Genomic DNA, 22,782 nt, shown 5'->3' on the forward strand with positions numbered 1-22,782 from the left:
TCAGGTGGGTTTCCCAGGTCGGCCAAGTTTGTATTTCTCAACATATAATCGAAATTAATTATTTAAATGAACGCATGCTATTATGAATATTTCAACAGCATCAGTGTTTTGAAGGTAGAAAAAAAAAAAAGTTTTAACACTCAATACGTCTTTGTGCGTTTCATTTGTTAGACGGTCTTGTACAGGCCAAGCAGTACTGGGCCATCGTCGTCCCTGGCTGATCTCGGGTCTCCGCCACTCGGTTGGAAAAGTTAGGTCTGAGAGCTTTTTGGTGTCGTATTAATGCCAGGTACTCCTGCTTATTTCCTGTGTTTAACCAGGCAGAACAGGGGCCTGTCTGTCGTGCATGGCGTGTTCCACAGCATTACCGTTACGCTCTACTTATGTGCTACATTTTGATCTGAACTGTCATTGCTGATGTGTTTTATGAGACATTTTGGACTAGTTCTCCAGTTTAAACATCTAATGCTACATGGATGATCACTGCATTGAATATCAAGGCATCATACCTCTCCACTCAACTGTGGTGGTTCTGTTTTACTCTGTTTGCAGTACCATATAGAGAGAGACTGTTTGATAACGAGGGAAGAAACTTCTGTTTGTGAATCTCAGAGTACTTTACAAAATTATTTTTCTGTAATTTCTTTTGTCTCCTCCATATTCCAAACATGAGTGTATCGGCATTCGAATTAGACTATGATAAGCTGTCACAGGTCATCGTTATAATCCAGGTGTAGATAAGCCCAGCACAGACAGCCAGAACATTTGGGATGTGTACACTCACTGTGTGGAAGCAGGTCAACCGGCGGGCAGCCGGATATGTCCAGGTTGCCATAGCTCAACCTTTAAAAGCAGGAAACACGGTTCTGAAAGCTTTTAAGGTGCATGTAACATGGGTTGTCATAAGATGTCCTTGCCTTACCGAGTCATAACCTTGACAACGGCGGATTGGAATCGTGGCCGACTGAACCCGCGCACTTCGACAGCTGTCTCTCTCTTTTCTCTCTCACGTGCTTACTTTCTCTCCAGTTTTGTGTCCTTCCTCCAGACAGAGGACATTTGGTTGTGTAGCGTTTTGTTTGGGTTTCATACAGGCTCTGTGATTCAGAAGCCAAGCTCTCTCCGATCAGCTAAATCCAAATATGACCATAGATGGTTTGAAAATCGTTCACTCCCTCATTCACTCTTAAGCACGAGGTCAGCTTGGCCTCGCTCCGCTGTCTGCTGTACTGCCATTGAAATATTCTGTTTGCCTCATGGTGTCATTTGTGTGATTGTGCTTTGGGCTAAAATGGATTGTAAATGCAATCATTTCAATGGCTTAGCATTTCCCATTAGACAGAGAGCAGATGGAGCACTGAGTCACCTCAACTCTTAAGTACTGAACTCTTTCACGCTCACTCACTCTAACCTTCTGCTGTTGATCTTATTTTGTCATCAGCTTTAAGATAAATTTTTGCTATCAAGCTTCGGATATGGGACTAAACTCCCTTAGGCGTTTTTTTTTTTTTTTTTTTTAATCGTATGAAATAAGGGTAGAAAGAAGCACAAACTTAGTGTTTGAAATCCCGTTGGTGAATCGCTTGACTCAGGTGTTCCTTCCTGTCATTCGGCTTTCGTTTCACGTTAGCCGTGGGATGCGGGAAGGGGGATGGAGGGATGGAGGGGTGCTCAGTTGTGAAAGACAGCGCGGAAGCCTCCGTGGGGAGGGAGTGTAGAGACTATTTCAGCAGAAAGTTACTCCATAAGTGTCAATATTAGTTCAATAGGAAACGAGATGGATTACAGGTGAACTGTGTCTAATGTATTCATGCAGTGGAGTCAGCAATGGAATGATTGACATTTGTGCTGATTTAGAATGCCTTTTCACAAATAATGCTAATTATCCTTAGTGAGTTTTGGCAAAAGGTGCAATTTTTTCTAGACTTTAGCTCTTTTTCATTAATACCTTTTGAAAAAAAAAAAAAAAAAAAAAGATCCTCCCTGAACAATTATAGCATGTCCAAGCAGTTTTCAGTCAATTACCTTCACAAACATTTAAATGCACACACACACACACACACACACACACACACTCGGGAGCGCGCACACACACACACACACAGAAACTGCCTCCATACTGTTATTTTACTTCTGTTTTTGTCGTCTTTCCCTTACAGACGATAAAGGCTACGTCCCCCCTGGGTGACCCCAGAGTGACCTATAACCTGGAGGAGGGTCAGGTGCCAGAGACCAACATGCCTGTGCGCTTTTATATTAAGCCCAACAGGATTGATGGTTCTGCCTCCATCTTGGTGGCTGAACCACTGGATTACGAGACCACTCGATTTTTCACCCTCCGCGTGCGTGTGCAGAACGTCGCTGCCGTTCCACTGGCCTCCTTCACCACTGTTTATGTGAATCTCACAGGTGAGTTCTCTACCCTCCATTTTAGGACCCGTCCCCTCAGAGGGGGAACCCAGTGCTTGGACAGCTTGTGCAGAAACTGGACCAATAGAAGTCCATCACTGTTGGCTGACACAAACTGCCAGCGCAGTACAGATATGTCTCAAGCACTTACTTGAAAACGTTTTAAAAAAGTCGTGCTCCCTTGAGGATTCACCAAATTTTGCATGAGCTTTAGCTATCAGCAGTTCATGCAGCCGCGTGTTCTCTGCTGCACAGCGGTGTCTGCTCTGATTAGCTGATTGTGTTTGAGTTAAAGCAGTGCTGACGTTTCTGGGTTTTGTTTTTTTTTGTCTCTCTCTTGCTTACTTCATTTAGCCATTGCTGTTTATTTGTACACAGAGAGTTTGCTGTGCTGTCTTTTAGCATTTTGTGAAGCTGCATGAATTTGATGGGTGCAAGGCAGCAACAGTGTGTGTGTGTGTGTGTGTTTGTGTTTGTGTACATTTGTGTGTGTGTGTGTGTGTGTGTGTTGGGGGGGGGGGGCTGTGACAGGTTGCATGGTAAAGGAAGTAGTGGAGGATTTTTCACAGAGACACCCGAAACCACATCGACATTAATTAAGGAGAAAATGGAGATTGAAATGTAATGAAAGGAAGATAGAAGCCCTCGGAAGCTCATTACAGAGGGTGGCGTAATCAGCGAGCCACAGAGGGTGTCGCGCCCTCGTTTCCTCACACTCGTGCAGACTCCTCAAATCAAACTCAGCTGCCTTTTAAAGCATTCCTCCGTCATTTTCAGAGGACGAGAAAGTGAATTTCACCCCTGCGCCTTTGAAAGGACGGCTCTGAAGAAAGTCCCTTAGTTTATTTTGCGTTGCGTGATTTCCACGGCTGAATCATAATTCAGTGCTCTCTCTTTCTCTTTTTTTCTGTCGCTCAGATGTGAACGACAACGTTCCCTTCTTCATGTCTTCCACGTATGAGGCCACCGTACCCGAGGGTGCCGAGATTGGCACGTCGGTGGTACAGGTCTCGGCCTCTGACCTCGACTCAGGCCTCCACGGCATGGTGAGATCTCACCTCATTCTTTACACTGCCATCTCTTTTTTTAAAAAAAAAAAAAACCTTCGCCTGTTGCTTTTTGTATATTCCAAAGGTTTAGCTTTGTTCTAAACCCCAAATATTTCCCTTACAGATCAACTATGTTATCCTGAAGGATGAGAGTGGGGATTCACAGTTCTTTAGCATCAACTCCTACACGGGGATCATCCACACCAGGGCCATGTTCGACAGGGAGCAGAAAGGTTCTTACCTGATTGAGGTCCAATCCCAGGACAGCTCTGAGTCAGCCAGGCCCGGGCAACAGGGTCAACCCAACACAGGTGCGCCTCTTCACTGTGGCCGACCCACCCGCCCACCTGTCAATCACGCATGCCCCGTCTTTAACAATTCCTCCAGAGCGGGCCAGCTGGCAGGCTGTGCTGCATTCATTAAGACATCATTAACTCTCTCTTAATGGAGAGATAATGTCACTTCAGTGATTTGTGGCAGTAATGACCCGAACACAGTGCTACACAATACAAACGCCCTGCTATATGGTCAGGGTTGGCAGTTAGATTGTTTACATTAGTTGTTGTTAACTCACGTTCCAGTTCATGAGGGTTACAGCAATATTTCTACTGTTTTCCAGTCAAGTCATTTTCATTTCTTTATTAATTAATATCCAATGTGAAACACTGGAACCGTGTAAGTTTGATTCACTGTCTTCACTATGTACTGTCTTGTGTTACATACACAGATACGGCCTACGTGAGGATCTTTGTCACAGATGTTAACGACAACGCACCAGCTTTCTCCCAGCCTGTGTATGAAATCAGTGTGGAGGAGGACAAGGAAGTGGGCTTTGTTGTCATTACAGTAACAGCCAATGATGAGGATGAGGGTAAGACCACAGGCTACTGTCACTATGGCAATAATAAAGAGAACCCAACTGTAGCTATTTCTGTGTCAGTGCTGATGTTAGTTCAGTCTTGATACATTATAGCGTATGGGGGTCTAACAAGTGCATTAGTTGTCAATCTGAAATATTAAAATGATTAACAGAAGAATAACTCAAAGTAAAAATATCTCCTTTAAGGATTGCTGCTATATTTTGTTGTTAGATTTTTCCATCTTGCTGAGTTTGTGTTGATATTTTGACAGACTTTTACCGGGGGTTGAGGGTAAGAAAAAAGCCTTATGAGGTAAAGCTAGGTAGAGCACTCCCTTTATTGTTTTTTTTTTTTGTTTGTTTGTGGGGTTTTTTTTTTTTCTTTTTGCTGAGCTTGTTAGCAAATCTCTGTGGTGAATGTGGGAGTCACAGATTCAGTTCCCCTGAGGTAGTTATTTGATGTTTCTCTCTTTGTTTTGTTTGTCCCTTGTTGTCTTCAAGTAAATTAATAAATAAATTGCATAGCCCTCTTAAATGACAGAGGCAAATCCTTTGAGGGAAAGATGTTGAGTCTTATTTACATGAAATGTCAGGTTTCATGACGCCAATCCAAGATCCACAGCGATATCCGAGCGCGGAGATGCCTAATGGTTTCGATTTTCAACAGGGAAGCCAAACCCATATTTTGCCTATTATGTAAAATCCCACAATGAGATTTTTGTCTTAGATATCACAGTCAGATTACGAGACCTCACAGCTAAGAGGCCACTGATTAAGGAATTAAGAAACACTGAAACAGCAAGCAGCAGAAAAGTCTTTCTCTTTAGATTTTTACCTCAAATCTGCAGTCTCAACAGTTTTTGCTAATTAGACGAAAATCAGATATTTCTTCACTGCCTGCCTGGCTTTTTTTTTTTTTTTTTTTTTTAACATGTGGAGGCATAGAAGGAACAACCTGCAGCCATCCTGTCTCGCTGCTCAGCACAGGTGTCCGAGGAAGCAGATTATCAGTATTAGTGGGAGATAATCCATAAAACATGACACAGTCCCATTAAGCAGCAGGCTTGCTGAACAGGCATGTCTTCTGGGAGGATTTGAGCCCAGTCACTTTTGGCGCTAGCGCTGCTGCTGGTTTAACTAGGACTCTTCTTTTCTCTTATCTTCTCATCCCCTCTCGCTCATCGGTTCTCTCTTATTCCTCCTCGTGCTACTTAACAGAGATTTTAATTCTGTTTTTCAATAGAGGCTACTGTATAAAAAAAAAAAAAAAAAAGCATTTCATTTTGTGGCAGACAGATGTTTAAAAGATGTAGGCATCGATGCGATACTCCACATAGCTTGTTCTGTTTGACCCTGTAATGTAATATGCGTGGAGTATTTCTATACAGCCGGTGCTGACAGCATGCTTTACCATAATGTGATGCATTGTTTGACCTTTGAAATGAAATTTCACTGTTTTGTAAATGTTTTATTTATGTCGTCCGAGAACAGGGCATCCTTCAAATTAAGTCAGCCTCGTCAAATATTCCCCAACAGTTTTGACCATGCCAGCATACCAGCAGTGATGGCCGGTGAAGGTCTCTTTGGTCATTAAAATTTGCATTTGTTAATTTGATAGGCAGTCGTCTGTGAGAGTGGCTTCCAGAGTTCATTTTGTTAGTCCAGATTGAGACTCAAGCCAGAGGAGATGTCATATGTCCCCCCTGAGTGGAGGCAGTGGCACACACACACAAACACACATGCGCGCGCGCATGCACACATTCCCTGTTCTTCTAAGCGAGACAGCTTTGGACAAATCACCTCAGTGTCCAGTGTAGCATGCCAGCTTGCCCGTCTGCCCACCCCCATAACACTTCCTACATTGCATGGTGTTGGGGGCAACAACAAGAGGAGGAGGAGGAGGAGGAGGAGGTGGAAGAAAACATTCCGGCATGTCACTCCTGGGCAGCTCAGTAATAGGATTACCATGCCTGATCTGTTTTCAGTCTAGATGTGGACAAAAGGTTACCTGTGCTCATCTGTCAACATAAACAAACAGCCAGGGCCTTGATGGCTCTCGCCATGGCAACACCACCGCATATATTACGTATGCGTGACAAATCAGGTACTGCGAGGAGTCACGTCAAACGGCGTGGCAAGACCGCGCCGACGGCCACGCCGATGCATCAGCCAGGTGTCTGAAACTTCATTAGAGATGATACTCTGGTGCTTTCAGAGAGGTGATGAGGGCAAGATGACCTCGCTGCTAATTTGACAATGGACATCCAGCCTCCTCTTGACAGATAATATTTCACGAGTGTCATGAAGGGAGAATGGAAATCGGAGTTTGATGCCCCTCTGTCCATCCTCTGCTTTGGAAAGCGCTTTGAATGGCTTCCCCATTAAACCTCCATATTTCTTATTACACCCCAGATGGAAGTGGGGAATTGAAATAATTAGGTACTGATCTGTGGGGAATAGAAGAATTTTATGGTCCCTTTAAATGTTTCCTAAAGCTGATTAGTTTCACCGTCTTTGTTAAAATCATCCATTTAGTTGTGAACTGATTTTCAAGAGGATGGAAAATGGGTGAAATTAAGAGCTTTTTTTCATGCATAAGTTGAAGGTCTTTGGGGGGGTGGGGGGGGGGGGTTTAGGAGTTGTCTGAGGCTAACTGACAAGAATAGAAAGGATATTTCCAGTAGGGCTGTTAGGTACTTTGGATAGGTGCACCATGAATTCTTCAAACTTGAGGCTAAACTGGGAAGTTGCGTATCACCAGTAGAGGTGCTACAGTGCGTACTGGGGAGACGGAGGCGTCACGACCCGGCTGTGCTGAAGGGGGGGTGGCCATATGGCCTGGCTGTTCATTAAGGATGCTGCTGCGGGCAAAAGCACTTGAGCTCCCCTCAGTGAATGTCACAGCGCATTGCGCTCCGCCGCTCTGACGGACGCGCTAAAGCGGCAGGCCCGGGATGTGCATGACACGTTCTAATGAAATCCTAACACATCTAGCCCAGATGGTGTTTGTCTCATAAAATCTGATCTGGCCTGGTAAACAGGGCCAGAGTGAGGTTTGGCGCCTGAGAGTTTTGCTCCCCCTACTGCACTTGGGGGGAGACTCTGATTTGGTGGGGGCAGCAGGAGAGAGGGGCCAATGGAAGTGGGGGGGGGGGGGTGGCGGCAAAGCAACAGCGTGGATTAGAGGGATGGAGAGGGAGGCATTGTCTGTCCAGGTTACTGCCAGGTTGCCTCTTAACACACATTAATCAGATCCACTGTCTGAGTGGCTCTCTACTGTTGTAAACATTAAAGGTATTTCATTCTACATAGATGTGATAATGTTCACCAGTAGCACAGAGCGGGGTTTCTTCTACAAGAATTTTCTGTTGCCCACTTGCCTGTGAACTGGTGTTTGATTATGATTGCCCGAGTAGTGTTTAATTATTAAATATTAAAAACAAGAGAAGTTGAAAGGGATATGGAGCACTGATGCAAATCTGCCTTAAATTCCTGTACTAAGGAACATCAGCAAATTATGAATAGTGGTGCAGAAGTCTGGGAAACATTTAGTTAATATTTCAGTCTATTTCTTATTTTGCTTTAAATATCAAAGAACAGTGAAGGCTAATACATTTAGAATGGGTAGTCAAACAGAATTTTTGAGTCAATAAAATGCTACAAGTAAAGTTTTGTGTATGTGTACATACTCTCCAATGAGTAAATGATGCAAGAAGAAAAGCCAGTGTCTGTGTGAGTGGTGTTTATGTGACATTTCTTACTATGTTTATTGTCTAACTGACCTTGACTTATCAAATAAGAAGGGATTCAGTTTGACATTCTCTTTCAAGCAAACTAAGCCTGGCAAAACTCTCTTCAAGATTTTAACAAATCCCCAATTCCCTCTTCCCAAACAGGAGCCAATGCCAAGCTGCGCTACCAGATCACCTCAGGGAATACTATGGGTACATTTGACGTGGAGCCAGAGGTTGGCACAATATTCATTGCCCAGCGGCTCGACTACGAGCGGGTTCAGCGCTACGAGCTTCGGCTGGTGGCCTCGGACGGAAAATGGGAGAATCAAACGATGGTGGTTATCAACGTCATCAACCAAAATGATGAGGCACCAATCTTTACCCAGACGGAGTACCACGCCAGCGTCACGGAGGAGCTGACCGAACTCCCCGTGCTAGTACTGGAGGTCAGGAGTCAAAATGCGGCTAGAGGCTGCGTATAACAATACCAGTGAATAGCAAGAATTGTAATGAAGAATTTGAAAGTGGAACAGATTGCAGTAGATATGAATACAATCCTTGAGAGAGGCATATGTCAAGGAAACTTCCACTCAGAGCTTTTTCCTCCGAGGTGGAATTGATTTGATGTGTGCTTCCTGTCTGATGCATTAAATTGTTTTGAGTTTGTGACAGGCTCCCTTGAAGTGTTTTGTTATGTTTATTAATGTGCTTTCAGAGTTAAGATGGAGGGAAAAAAATCCAATTTGAAATGAATATTTTGACACACCTGGCCTCAGCTGTCGTCCTCTTCTAGCATTTCACCATATCATCGTCTATTGTATTGTCAGAATGAAAAAAAAAGACTTCAAAGGCTTGTGTAAACAAACCTGGAGAGAGAAAAGGAGAATTATGTGAATTCTTTTGCTGTGTCTATTAACTTTTAATTGCCTCCTGTGTTCTGAGGCAGATGTGTTGAATCTATCTCCACACGTCTGTCCCTGGCTCAGTCCATCTGTCAGTGATACAATGCAAGTTATTAATGCTGAAATCTACTTTTTTCAGGTATCGGCTACAGATCCGGATCAGGAGGCAGACCAGAGTGCTTTGCGTTACTCTTTACATGGGCAAGGTGCTGGGAGTGAGTTCACCATTGAGGAACTTACTGGTCGGATCTATGCCCAGAAACGTCTGGATCGAGAGGAACACTCTGCGTGGCGTTTTCTTGTACTGGCTACTGACGAGAATGGGTCGGGTCTCACCGGCTTTGCTGACGTCCTGATGGAAGTTCGTGACATCAATGACAATGCTCCCGTGTTCTTGTGCTCTTCAGACAGCTGTTTTGTGGGTCACGTGCCTGAAAACTCTCCAGCAGACACGTCCATCATGGAGATGCGTGCCACTGACTTGGATGACCCAAAAGCGGGCAAGAATGCTGTTCTGACCTACCGTATAGTGCAGAACGTCCGTAATGAGATAAACCTGAACCTGTTCTCCATCAATCCAGCAACAGGAACAATCTACACTGTACTACGCTCTCTAGACCGGGAACTGGAGGACCGTTACTTTGTGGTAGTTGAGGCCAGGGATGGAGGAGGGCTCTCAGGTACTGGAACGGCAACCATAGTGGTGTCGGATGTCAATGATCACACCCCAGTGTTCACACAGAGGGTCTACGTGGCCTCTATGGCAGAGGACTTGGACATCAACAGTGAAGTGTTGGCTGTAGCTGCCACAGATGGAGATGAAGGTGAAAATGCTGCCATGACCTTCAGTATCATTGGTGGAGACGAGGACCGCAAGTTCTTCATCGAAACAGACAAAGTGAACCGCCGTGGTGTGCTTCGACTGAAGAAAAAGATCGATTTTGAGAAGCCCCATGAACGTATCTTCAATCTAACTGTCAAAGTGGAGGATGCAGACTTCTTCAGCCTGGCCTACTGCGTCATCCAGGTGGAGGACTCAAATGACCATGCTCCTGTCTTCTTTCCACAGTTTTATGAGGCAGGATCCATGTTTGAAGATGTACCAGTTGGAACCATCGTAGCCCAGGTTACCGCTATGGATCTGGACTCCGGTCAGAATGGAAAGTTCTCCTATAGTATAGCCCCAGAGTCTGACCCCTACCAGCAATTCCTGGTGGATAAAAGTGGCTGGGTAGTTGTTGCTGACTCTCTGGATCGAGAGAAGATTTCTCAACACAGGCTGATGATCCTTGCCACAGATATGGGCAACCCACCTCTCACTGGTACTGCCATTGTGCTAGTAACCATACAGGATGTGAATGACAATGGACCAGAATTTGAAGCTCCGTACCATCCCATTGTATGGGAAAATGCAGCAGCCCCTCAGGTTGTCCATATGAATGATACTTCCATTCTGCTGCATGCCATAGACAGAGACACCTCACCCAATGGAGCACCATTCTCCATTAGGCTGCTCATGCTGACCTCAGATGTGACAAACTTCAACCTGACTGACCTAAAGAATGGTAGTGCCATGGTTACTGCTCTTCGCACCTTTGACCGGGAGCAACAGAAGCAGTACTTGCTGCCAATTCTATTGATTGATAGTGGCTCTCCCCCAATGAGCTCCACAAGTACACTGACTGTTATCATTGGAGATAGAAATGACCATCCCCATACACCAGGCCACACAGAGTTCATTTTGTACAGCTATGAAGGTATGTGCACTGGAAGTATTGTGTTGTAGATGAAAAAAGTGTTTGAACACCTATGGTAGTGTTCTCTGTTCCATATCATTTGTTTGCTCATTTTAAACCATCTGTCAGCTTACTAAAACATGCAGGTGGAAACATGGTGTTACCTTGACTGTTTTTTTTCCCCCAGATGTAAATGCATTAACCTTTTAATAAGAATTCATCATGTAGCTCAAACATGGCATGAAGCAAACAATTTACTTAAGTCCCAGGTTTAATAGGCACATAAACAGGAGCCATTTTAAAAGCTGTTGATTTCATGCCTAACAGGATTACAGCACTCGATTTTGCTTTTGGTGAAATGGCAACGTTGCATACTAATGGCTTTGGCCCCCCCAAACACTGCACAGTCTAAACGGTTCTATAAGTGCCAATGAAGCACTCTGCTTTCCCCTTATCTCTGGAAGATGAGCCTCTCCCTCCTCCCTTTCCACTCACAGAGCCTCAGGTACTGTACAAGCAGTATGAGGCTCCCTCTCTTTAACCTCATTATGTATTTTCCCCAGGTACACTTCCAACCACTGTACTTGGACAGGTTCAATCCCCTGACCTTGACGACTGGAGCGAAAAGATTTACAAGTTTGAGGGCAAACCCCCCAGGTACTTTGATCTTTTTTTATTGAAGTTTGATTCAGGGCCCTCCCATGGCAACTGCCATGTAACAATTGGAGAGAAAGAGAAAGAGAGAGAGAGAACAGGGACTGCATGTGTTAGCTTTCCTTCATCTCGTCTGTCACTCCATTATTAATACTTCATAAAGAATGGAATTCCAAATTCACTGTGAAGCAAGGCAATGATTCTCCTCTTGTAGTTGATGAGAAAACCGATGGTAGCTGGAGGCACAATGTAATAAGCTGCCAGTAATCTGGAGAAGAAGTGTGCCATCATGAGCTTATCCTTGATCCAAAGATGCAAAGATAGCAGAAAAAAAAAGCAAATGTCTGAAAAGCCACTATGAAAGAATGTAGAACAGAAGAGAAACTTAGCATTTCAGTCATTCTCAGTTGGTTGGGCTGCTTTAGATTAGTTTGATCAGTCACCATTATTTCTATGTAAATCCTGTTTGTTCAAAAGCTTTCCCAAAGACTGTTATGGAGTGTATTTGCCCATGTTAATTTGGATAATTAGAACATTAATATATTAGCAGCTGAGCACTTGCTGGTGTGACTCAACCCTTGGCATCAGCTGCATTTCTTCGATCCAGGGCAGTGTTTCATTTGCTTACTTGACATTTAATTACCTAATTTGGCACAGACGCTGAAGGTCACCACCAGTTTGGAACTCGATTGCTATTATGTGAACATGATTGAACTCTTTAAAATCTAATTTAAACACAGGCCAACGATAGTGTGCCGACCTTGACAGATACAGCTCCTTGACGGCAGAGCTAGGTAGTGAGGCACTCATTCTGTCGGTTAACATCAGCTGACTAAAAATCTTGACATATGACTGGTTAGTTACTTAGAGAGACCCACTTTTAGGTGAGTGACTGGTCCTGTGGCCATATCAGCTAGATTTTGCATGCAGAATGGTGGTGAGAGAGGCAAACATTAAGATCAGGGCTGTATCCAGGGTTAAACTTTGGTTTTGATGTGTCACTCAAACAACATACCACGTTGCACCCTTGTGCAAACGTCTCTCTGCATATCTCTCTCAAATTACTGTCATGATCCCCTCTTGAACAATTCATGGAAAGTTCACAGGAGCTGAACTTGAAGTTTTCAATTTCTCAGCAGTTTACAATTAAGCCTCACCGCTGAAGTGACACTGTCTCACCTCTATCCTCCGTCAGACTTTTACAAAGTGACAGCTGCACTCTAATGATGGAAAGTCCACTTGACCAAGGGCAGAATGGAGGAGACAGAGCTATGACCTGGCGGTCAAACATCTCTCTCTGTTGTAACTTGTTGTAACTTTATTTTGATAAGGAGTGGAGAGAGAGAGAGAGAGAGAGAGAGAGAGAGAGAGCGAGAAAGAGAAAGTGCTGTGGAACATTACCCTGTTTCACTTCACAACCAGCCTCTCTCATAGAGGCAGTGTACCTATGCATGTCATTCCCATATCATCTCCACCAGTGGCACTAGCACAAGAGCACACGGCAGAGCTCCCAGGGATACAGATACTAGCATTAATAATGCAGAGGGAACAGGCTTTGATTCCCATCATTTCCATTTTAATGATGCCTGATTCCATAGATAGGTGTGTACTGACAGGTATCAGGAGCAAAGGTGTTCACTTGAGGGAAGAAGTGTCATTTGAAACAAATTCACCCTCATTATCAGACTAACCAGTTCTCTCTTTTTCCCTCCATCCATCTGTTTCTGCCCATTCAGACAGTTCAGTCTTAACCAAAACTCTGGTCAGTTGAGCATCAAGGAAGGCACTCCACTGGGCACATACAGTTTGCAAGTTCAAGTGACGGACAAGACCTGGCCAGACGTCACCTCGACTGTGGAAGTGACAGTCATGGACCTGAAGGAGGAGGCTCTTCAGAATGCAGGATCTGTGAGGCTGTCCAGTGAGTGTTGCACCTCTATTAAACCAACTCATGTTTCCTTAGCTTTGAGAGTACAATACCTTTACCGTGGTGCTTTCTGTTTGAACATCATTCAGTCAAACTGGCCGGTATAGAGGAGACTGTCCATTAAATGAATCCATGTAAATTTAACATGTGTACTGTTCCCTGAAGCTATGGACTAAGTGCTATAGATTTACTGTCATACATTCAAGAGGTTGAAGTGAATAAGAATGTGTTTGTGATTGCTGCTGTCTGCGTGCGTGTGTGTGTGCGTGTGTGTCTGCAGACCTATCGGTGGAGGACTTTTTCTTGGTACCAGCAGGTCAGGAAAGCAAATATGCTCGGTTCAGGCAACTGCTGGCTGACATCCTACAAACTGAGCTTGAGAAGGTGCATGTGTTCAGCGTGGCCAATAGCAGCCAACCATCATCACACCACATCAGCGTGTGGTTCGCCGCCCATGGTTCGCCATACTACAAAGCTGAGAAACTCAACGGCAATGTGGCCACTCACAAGGCCAAGGTGACCAGAGAAAATATACATAAACATAATCAGTCACACTCACATTCCTACACACATCTGCATGCAGACAAAAAGATTTACACATATGAAAACTGTCTCACAGTAACACACTGAACAAGAACATATAAATATTTTATAACCATTTAAGGTATAAGCCAGCAGACTTTGTCCCAAGCCAAAGATACAGGGAAAGAGACAGGAAACAACTGGCTCCTTATGAAGAATTCACCACTCTATAAATCAGTCGCAAAAGGGAGCACAGTGCGATGCTAACTGTCTTCCCTGGCTGATGTTTATACACAGCTAAGAGCTCCACTGACAGCTTTAGAACTGACTATAAAGCATGAGATGGACTGTCCTTGAGCATGGAGAATTTCAGACACTCCTAATTTCACCCACGACCACATACACACGCATACAATGAAAAACAATTTCAATGATTTCAGACCTAATATTGTAATGGCACGGTTGTGACCTTTTATTATGACCTTGTGAAAGTATCAGTGTAAAGGTCTCACACCTGCATCACTTGTGAGCGTGAATTGGAACTTTGTCTCTCGGTCTCTTAGTTGGAGTCAGCCCTGGGTGTGACCATCTCTCAAGTGGGGGTCGATGAGTGTGCCTATACGGACTGTAGCCAGACAGGGGGCTGCTCCACCCGGGTGGTGTTTGGTGACACCCCTACCGTTCTTAACAGTGGGAACACCTCCCTGGTGTCTGTCTCGGCCTCCTCCATAGCCCAGTGTGGCTGCTTGGCCCGTGAGCGCCAGCATTTGTCCTGTTCGTCATACTCTCACAGCCCCTGCCTGAACGGAGGGACCTGTGTGGACAGCGCGCTAGGCTACAGGTAGCTTATCGGTCACCAGGCCAACGACTTCATATCATTAGACCATTTCTGGAGTGCCGAGGTTTCTTTTGGATTCCACCCACCTTTTTTTTTTTTTTTTGGAATGCCCACCCCATAAGACAGCTGTGATAATCAAAAACCTTTAATGGATTAAAAAAGTTTTTTCTACTTCTGTCCACTCTGTCAACTCTCGCCACTAAATTCTGGTTGAATTTCTGCCACATTATGTGTAATCTGAAGCACAGTTTAGTCCTAGTATTTAGATAGACAGAATGAGAACTTCACTGACTCCAATGGAAAATTGTATCATGCGGTGTGGTGCTAATAAGGTTTAATTACTAGATCTAGATCTAGCTTGTAAATAACTACATGCAGACAAATCTTACAACACTGAATTACTGTATTTTATCGTAGAATATAATTTTAAAACAATATTCGATGTTCAAATAAAATCTTACGACCCTTTTATGTTAAGAGACCGTTTAATTGAAGCCATTTGAAATGATTGAACTCAGTAGTTTCAAAGTGGGAGCAAGCTGTTTATAGTCTCTTTTGGCTCTGCGTAATACCTTACTCAATTTCAAGGCTGTTTTTAGTCTACTGCCTGATGTTCACGAATCTATGAAGCTTGATCTGTCCGTGCTTTCTTTGGTTCTCAGTAATGTCCACAGAACATGAAAGATGGTTTAATTAGCGCTTTTGTTTTTTACATGGCAGGTGTAAGTGCCCACCTATGTTTGACGGACCTACATGCCAGCAGACCAAACACAGTTTCCAGGGCCATGGCTATGCCTGGTTTCCTCCCATAAAGCCATGCTTTCAAAGCCATATCTCTTTGGAGTTCATCACAGAGTTGGCTAATGGACTCCTTCTCTACAACGGCCCTCTGGGAGTACCACAACCCGGAGATCGAGAAGATTTCATTGCACTGGGTAAGAGCACAAACCTTGTGTGAGAACCAAACCTGAGCCATACAGTGGATGTGAGTTTTAAGTATTTATACTCAGTGCATGCAAGGAAAATTGGTGAAGCGCAAGCGTCTTGAAAATGAAAAACCCATGCATCTCAAGACGTGATCAATATCACGATGATTTAAGCATTTTACATGACCCGAGGCAGAAATTAATTTCATTCGCCAGTTAATTAGATGGCTAAAATCAATGGGTGACAAAACATCATCAAACTTCAGGCGTTAATCATAGATCAGTTAGTTAAAAACAGCTGTGCTCAGCACCGGGAGGGAGGAGTTGCCAACAGCATTCAGGTTGACATTTGTCCACCACTGAAGGTCAGATAGTGTTTGGAGTCTGTTACAGCTGTCCCTCTCTCTCCCCCTATCACACACCCATCCAAGTTTAGAAACTAAACTGGGGGAGGGGGGGGGGGACTGTAATAAGCTTACATCATCAGTTTGTTTCATGTTGCTTTTGAGTTGTGTAATTATCGAATTGGTCCCATACTCCCAACACTGGAGACAGCAAATCGAATTTGACCACAAATTGATTGCACCAAAGCATTTTCACCAGTGGTGTTCAATCCAGTGTCTGCAATCGGTGCATCAGGTCGATGAGGTCATAAACAGTTGATGTGTTTACACGCGCTCTACACGACCAGTGAGAAAAGAGAGGGCCTAATTTCATTTTGAAACGTCAATGGAAATGAAAACTTTTGGAGAATTTCTTGACAACTAACAACTCATAACCTCTTGCGCTTTTTTGAAGAGTGTTTCTAGACTCTTAAATACACATGAATGAGGGGTCAGTGAATCATTTGGTTTACATAGGACAAGTGCATATTTTGCACACACAGCTGTCTCTCGGCGCATTATAGTTATAACCCAGGCACTCAAACTGTGAGCTGTGTTCTCTGGTTTTAATGGGGCTGGTCTCTAATTATGTTTCTATACAGAGCTGAAGAATGGCGTCCCATCGCTCAGCGTGAATCACGGCTCAGGCACACTCACACTTCAACTCCCCTCCCGAGCCACCGTTACCGACCGCCGCTGGCACCACATCGACATCATCAGCGACGGCAAGGTCTGGCCACAACCCCCACAGCTGGGTTAAGAGGGTTTTGCTGGGTTAGAGCGGTGAAATTGGAGAGGGGTGATGTTCTAAGTAAAGTAGGAGAGAGACTAAGTGCCAAGACCACGTGGCATAGAGCGAGACAGTAGCTTGTCTCAAAAGGGAATTTCTTTGTTAATGTCTCTCCATTCACCTCAATTGAGTTGAGATGAAAAAGCCCATCATGTAGGGAAGATCCATCATTCCTTCAATATTTACAGGTTAAGTGTTTTATAACCTTTCCGTCTTTTTTCCCCCACACATTTTCCATCTCAGGGACTTAGTGGGAGAATGTTCCATAATGAGATTTAACCTCTAGTGCAGAGTGAGGTTGTCAAACATAGACCCTGTTAAAGTGGACCAGAGTCTTACTTTGTGTGTATGTGTCTGCATGGCTCTGTGTGTGTGTGTGTGTGTGTGTGTGTGTGTGTGTGTGTGTGTTAATCTAGATGGTGCAGATGATTCTGGACCACTGTTCTGGGGCTATGGTGAACGAGGTGGAAGGTCTGGGGGTGGAGGTTCCAGAGACAGATCAGTCGGTGTGCAAAGCGTCCGGAGAGACTCCAGGCAGCGAGAGGTCGGAAGACGGAGCCAGTTACAAAACATCATCTTTATATAAATGCGTGGTCATGTTGGGAGGGGGAAAAAAAACTCACTTTAATCTCTCTCTCCAGGTTTTTGGATGTGAACCAGCCTTTGCAGCTGGGTGGAGTGAAAGGGACGCATCCACTTCGGCGAACGCACACACACTACAAGGGCTTTGTGGGTTGTCTCAGGAACCTGGTGGTGGACAGTCAGGTACTGCTTCTGCTTACGATTCACCCCCATCCTTTGTTCTCCATCTCGGCCTCTCAAGCCCAAAACCCTAGCTTCTTAAATTGATAAGTGGTGTACATTACAATAAAATGAGAGGTCAAACAGGGATTGTTTTTTTGTCTGCTCTCTCCTCCTTTCTTATTTCAAGCTTGATCCCAGATGCAGACTCTACTGTCTGAGAGAGAATTAAGCAGTATCCCCCAAATACACAGTAAATTAAAGAGCAGTCTTCTAATTTACAGATATTCCCCATGTGTGACAGCTGCATTTTGTAATGTAGGGCATTTCTGCAGGTCACTGACAAAGGGCAAGACCCTGTAGCCTTTCTGGTCTTTGGCAGGGAAAGCACAGTCCTCTGTCTGAGCTACTTTCTGACAGAAAGTCAATGAGGTCGTGGGGGGGACCAGAGTGTGCTGCTGACTAAGAGTGTTTTGTGTTTGTGCTCTGTCAGGTGTATGACCTGGGCAGCCCAGCGGAGAGCGAGAACAGTACCCCTGGGTGCAGCCTGACCGATGGGGTGTGTCTAACTGCTGGGGGACCCTCCTGTGGGGTCCATGGAAAATGCCTGGGGGAATGGGGCTCTTTCAGCTGTGACTGCCACCCTGGGTACAGCGGACACAAGTGCGAAAACGGTGTGCCAACATAAGCCTTTTAATATCTGTTTCCTATTAGACAAGATAGATTTTCAGAGAGAAAAAATGTCATTTTAAATGTGTTTTATTGCTTAGTCTAGTTAGGCTGAAAGCGATGTGTCTGGCGGTGTGTGTCTAACAGTGCCGCTGTTGTTTGAATCACAGTCCAGCCTGAGTGGTCCTTTGAGAAGGATAGTATGCTGCGATACCAGCTGAGAGGAGGTGGAAGTCCCCGTCGGACCTATGCCCAGCTCCTCCTCAGAACACGCACCTCCTCCAGCAGCCTGCTTAGCATGACCTCCCGCGACTCCAATGAATACATCATACTAGAGGTCAGTCTCTCTCTCTCTCGCTCTCTCTCTCTCTCACACACACACACACATACACTAACACACAAACACAACGTAATCTATAACCTGCAGACATTTATTGATGTTCTCTCTCTCGCACGCGCTCTCTCTCTCTCTCTCTCTCCCTCTCTCTCTCTCTCTCTCTCTCAGGTAGTAGATGGGTACCTGAGTGTGCGTGCCAATCTGGGTGACGGTGCTCACTCTCTGAAGCTTCCAAGCCATCGTGTGGACCATGGTCAGTGGGTCCTCGTCAGCTTACGTCGTAACGACAACCTTTTCACTCTGCGATTAGAGCAGGGCGGCGGGTCACGAGAGGTCACTGGGGCACTAGGTCACAAGAGGGAGATAGTGGTACACCCCTCCAGTGTGCTGCTGGGAAACAGTGTGTCTCACAGTGCAAATGGAGACTTCCAAGGTAAACCTCCACATAGGTCTTTCTGCCCCTTTTTCTCCCCTGTTCTTGTCCTCCTTCCATTCTCAGTTCTCTCCATATTTTTCTTCTTGCTTTTCCCTCTGTTCTCTTCTCTATGTCATTCCTTTGCTCTTCTCTTCATCCCTTTTTTCAACTCCTCTCCTCTTCTCTCCTCTCACCCCCTCTCTTCTCCTCTTTACTAGGACTCACTGTGTACATTAATACATAGTGTATACATTTATACACAGTTGTGGCTGTAAAGTTTTTACTATAACTACATGTTGTAAGGTTTTTAACTATGTCTTTAGGTTGTAAGGTCTTTTACAGTGTGTGCAGGTTTTGAGTCGTTTACTGTATCTGTAGGTTGTAAGGTTTTTTTACTGTGTGTGCAGGTTTTGAGTCGTTTACTGTATCTGTAAGTTGTACGTTTTTTTTACCGTGTGTGCAGGTTTTGAGATGTTTACTGTATCTGTAGGTTGTAAGGTTTTTTTACTGTGTGTGCAGGTTTTGAGATGTTTACTGTATCTGTAGGTTGTAAGGTTTTTTACCGTGTTTGCGGGTTTTGAGATGTTTACTGTATCTGTAGGTTGTAAGGTTTTTTACCGTGTTTGCGGGTTTTGAGATGTTTCCTGTATCTGTAGGTTGTAAGGTTTTTTACCGTGTTTGCGGGTTTTGAGATGTTTACTGTATCTGTAGGTTGTAAGGTTTTTTACTGTGTGTGCAGGTTTTGAGATGTTTACTGTATCTGTAGGTTGCATGCGGGATGTGCGGCTAAATGGTCACTCTCTGCCACTGGATGGCCAGAGCACTGAGTTCAGCACGGTGCTGGAACGGCGTGGCGTGCAGGCCGGATGCCACTCTGATGCCTGCAGCAGCAAGCCCTGTATGAGCCCTTTCTTCTGCGTGGATCTGTGGAGGAAACACGAGTGTCGGTGAGTCCACGCCTATTAACTCTACAAACTCATGATTCATATCCCTCACTGTGAAAGAGAAGGACCTTCATCGTTGGCTTTAGTCGTCTGTCACGTGCTGGTCACGTCTCTCCATACATGCTCCAAAACATCATTTTACTCTTCATCGGTGCTCATCGGTGCCGTATCCTCCGTTGGGCGTTAACACACACGCATACTCCCTCTCTTTGTCCAGGTGTCCGGCTGGCCAGGTGGCGGTGACGGATGAGGATTCTGGGCTCCAGCGATGTGCCCCATCGCCATGCCGACATTCAACCTGTCGCAATGGGGGCACCTGCGTGGCACAGTCCACCAAGAGCTACCAGTGCCGCTGTGCCTCGGGTTTCAAAGGGCAATGGTGCGAAATCGGGCAGGTCAAAGCCCTCCGCCTGGCCGCCCTCAGTCCCAGCTCCATCCTCGCCATCAGCATGTGCCTGCTCGTCTTCTTTGGTAACTACCACCCTTTATCCTTACGGACACACACAACACCGCAACACATGCACACACGCGCACAGACACGCACACACACATGCGTGGAACACGTGAGCGTGCAAAAACACATTGTTCTGTGCATCAGTTCTGTCCTCATCAACCGGAGTCGGGTTATGTAAGAGGAAGCCAGCGCCACTAAAAGAGACGTCAATACATCAGTCCATTTACCGCTTTAGCTTGTTAGCTCATATTTGTGTCAGTAAAGTTGGAGTGTTCGGGTAGCTTTTATTAGGGCGGTCGACAGAAAAGATTGAAAGAAAACGTGGAGTGGGTTGGAGCGATAAAGCTTGAGCAGGTGAGGACGAGACGCTGACAGGTGAGCTGGCGACAAGACTGGATGTACCCTGAGGCCCCTTCTGCCAGCTCTTACGCTCTTAACGCTCATATCAGCCAGATCACAGGCTGGCAATCCAAGCAGAGAGATGTGCAAATCCTTTTTACAGAAACGACTATGTGCCTGCAGGAAGGAGAGTAAAACAAAAAGTGCATGAAGCGAAGGCGAGAAAAGGGAGAGGCATCGCACGACATTTGCCTGACATTCATGGGCATATAATCCGATTCGCAAGCCTGTGAATGGAGAGAGAGAGAGATCTCAGATTCTCGCAGTCTCTGTGACTTTAATTGAAAACAGATGAAATTGCTGCCAATCCTTTGTCAACAGCTAAGTGAATAAACAAGAGAATCTGGTTTTAGTGCTAAAAAGAGAAACCTCCGGATCGAGATGGTGACACAGTTCTCTCTGCTCTACTACGACAAGCACACAGACACACGCACACGCACACACGCATACACACACACACACACACAGACACAGACACACAGACATAGACACACACACACACACACACACACAGACACACACACACACACACACACACACACACACACATGCACGCACACAGACACACACACGCATGCACGCACGTACGTGCACATACATTTTCAGCAGACTCTGGGAATGCGAATGTTTGGAAAGAATTAGCGTTTAAAAACAATAGGTCCCTCTCTCAATGTGGTTACCACACATAGCTCTCTTTCTTCATCATTAACTTCCTGTTTCTCGTTCTCTCTCTCTTCCTCTTCCCTCCTTATGGCATTTCAGTGTTTCCCCCCGTCACACACTAATGTCTTCTCTCACTCTCATTCTCTCTCTGCCCTCTCTAGCCGTGCTAGTGGCAGTGACGGTGTGGAATCAGAAGGGCAGTCGCAATAAGTTTCGGAAGAGAGGGGTTTACCACATTCCAGCCGAACACGAGAGCTGGGAGGACATTAGAGAGAACATCCTCAACTACAACGAGGAAGGTGGTGGAGAGCAGGACCAGGTAAACACCACAGCTCTGGCCAGCCATGAACATTGCACAGCCGGAGGGGAAATATTGATTTGCCATCATTTCCATCTAGATCAAGGCCAACAATGACTTTGTACAATAAAAAGGTTTTCAAAGTGCTGTTTTATTATGATTTAATGAAACGTCCGTGACTGAAATACAAGATACGGTTATGGCTGGAGAATTGCACATGAGTTTTAGAGTAGTCAAAGTGGAGCAAGGTAAGGTAAAATGATTGAAGAGTGCTGTCCTTAACACCTTTTTGTTTGTTTGTTTGTTTGTTTGTGTTTTCCTCACTTGCCCCCTCAACCAGAATGCCTATGACATCACAGAGCTGAAAAGACCACTGTGCTCCAGTTTGTCTCAGTCTTCGTCCTGTACCACCGCCCCCTTAATCAAGTCCTCGCAGGGATCGCAGGAGGAGGTGCACCCAGGCTGCCCTCTAGTGGTCGGAGGCGCACACGCCTACCACCACAACCCAGGCTGCACGGCCCACTGCGCTGTGGACTTCAAAAGCTACGTGTCTCGGATCATCTGGGAAGCAGACAACGACAGCTTGGCATTCCCCATGGACACTTACCACGTGTACTGCATCGAAGGCACGGGATCGTCTGCCGGAAGCCTCAGCTCCCTGGGTTCGGCCATCCCAGAGGACAACTTCAGTTATGACTCCCTTCGCCGTTGGGGATCCAAATTCGAGGGCCTGAGCGAGTTATATCGCAGGCCAGACCTGAGCCTCACCTATATGGAAGCAGTACAGAGCCAAAGCCAGAATCAGAACCAACTATAATAATAAACAACACCTGACTACAGAGCTCTAAGCATAATGATCCTGACCATTTGTGTGAAATGTCCAAACTTGAATATCAGTTAAAAAAGGGGGGAAAAAATTGGTGTCTTGAAGAAGTGGGAAGAGTCTAGTTTCAGTTTCTCTTCTTTTGTGAGATTTCCTTTAGTGTCAGTTCATTGGAGCTTTGAGTATAGATGGGCTTTATTTATTGAGTGTTCTCAATGAACCATTATGTGTACTGTATTTATTTTAGCCTTGAAATATTCTGTAAACAGGGAACAAAGCCAAGGGACAAGAGCCTGTTATATGCTGAAAT

At 45.2% G+C, this 22,782-nt stretch overlaps 1 protein-coding gene across 1 annotated transcript in view; it reads left to right on the forward strand.

Moving 5' to 3' along the window:
* The window catches only part of LOC115819642 (neural-cadherin), an 85,604-nt gene extending 63,138 nt beyond the window's left edge, over positions 1–22,466 (forward strand). The window contains exons 13-33 of the mRNA XM_030783143.1: positions 2,160–2,409; positions 3,328–3,455; positions 3,583–3,769; positions 4,186–4,329; positions 8,214–8,497; positions 9,093–10,710; positions 11,253–11,346; positions 13,080–13,264; positions 13,551–13,786; positions 14,356–14,633; positions 15,351–15,565; positions 16,542–16,669; positions 17,146–17,273; positions 17,371–17,494; positions 17,964–18,144; positions 18,310–18,476; positions 18,645–18,909; positions 19,658–19,838; positions 20,053–20,306; positions 21,513–21,670; positions 21,990–22,466. Coding sequence (XP_030639003.1) covers positions 2,160–2,409; positions 3,328–3,455; positions 3,583–3,769; positions 4,186–4,329; positions 8,214–8,497; positions 9,093–10,710; positions 11,253–11,346; positions 13,080–13,264; positions 13,551–13,786; positions 14,356–14,633; positions 15,351–15,565; positions 16,542–16,669; positions 17,146–17,273; positions 17,371–17,494; positions 17,964–18,144; positions 18,310–18,476; positions 18,645–18,909; positions 19,658–19,838; positions 20,053–20,306; positions 21,513–21,670; positions 21,990–22,466 — 5,682 coding nt within the window. The remainder of the gene's footprint in view (positions 1–2,159; positions 2,410–3,327; positions 3,456–3,582; positions 3,770–4,185; positions 4,330–8,213; positions 8,498–9,092; positions 10,711–11,252; positions 11,347–13,079; positions 13,265–13,550; positions 13,787–14,355; positions 14,634–15,350; positions 15,566–16,541; positions 16,670–17,145; positions 17,274–17,370; positions 17,495–17,963; positions 18,145–18,309; positions 18,477–18,644; positions 18,910–19,657; positions 19,839–20,052; positions 20,307–21,512; positions 21,671–21,989) is intronic.
* The last annotated feature ends 316 nt before the right edge of the window (positions 22,467–22,782 follow it).

The sequence above is a fragment of the Chanos chanos genome, chromosome 8 (genome assembly GCF_902362185.1).
Source record: "Chanos chanos chromosome 8, fChaCha1.1, whole genome shotgun sequence".
Classification (NCBI taxonomy): domain Eukaryota; kingdom Metazoa; phylum Chordata; class Actinopteri; order Gonorynchiformes; family Chanidae; genus Chanos; species Chanos chanos.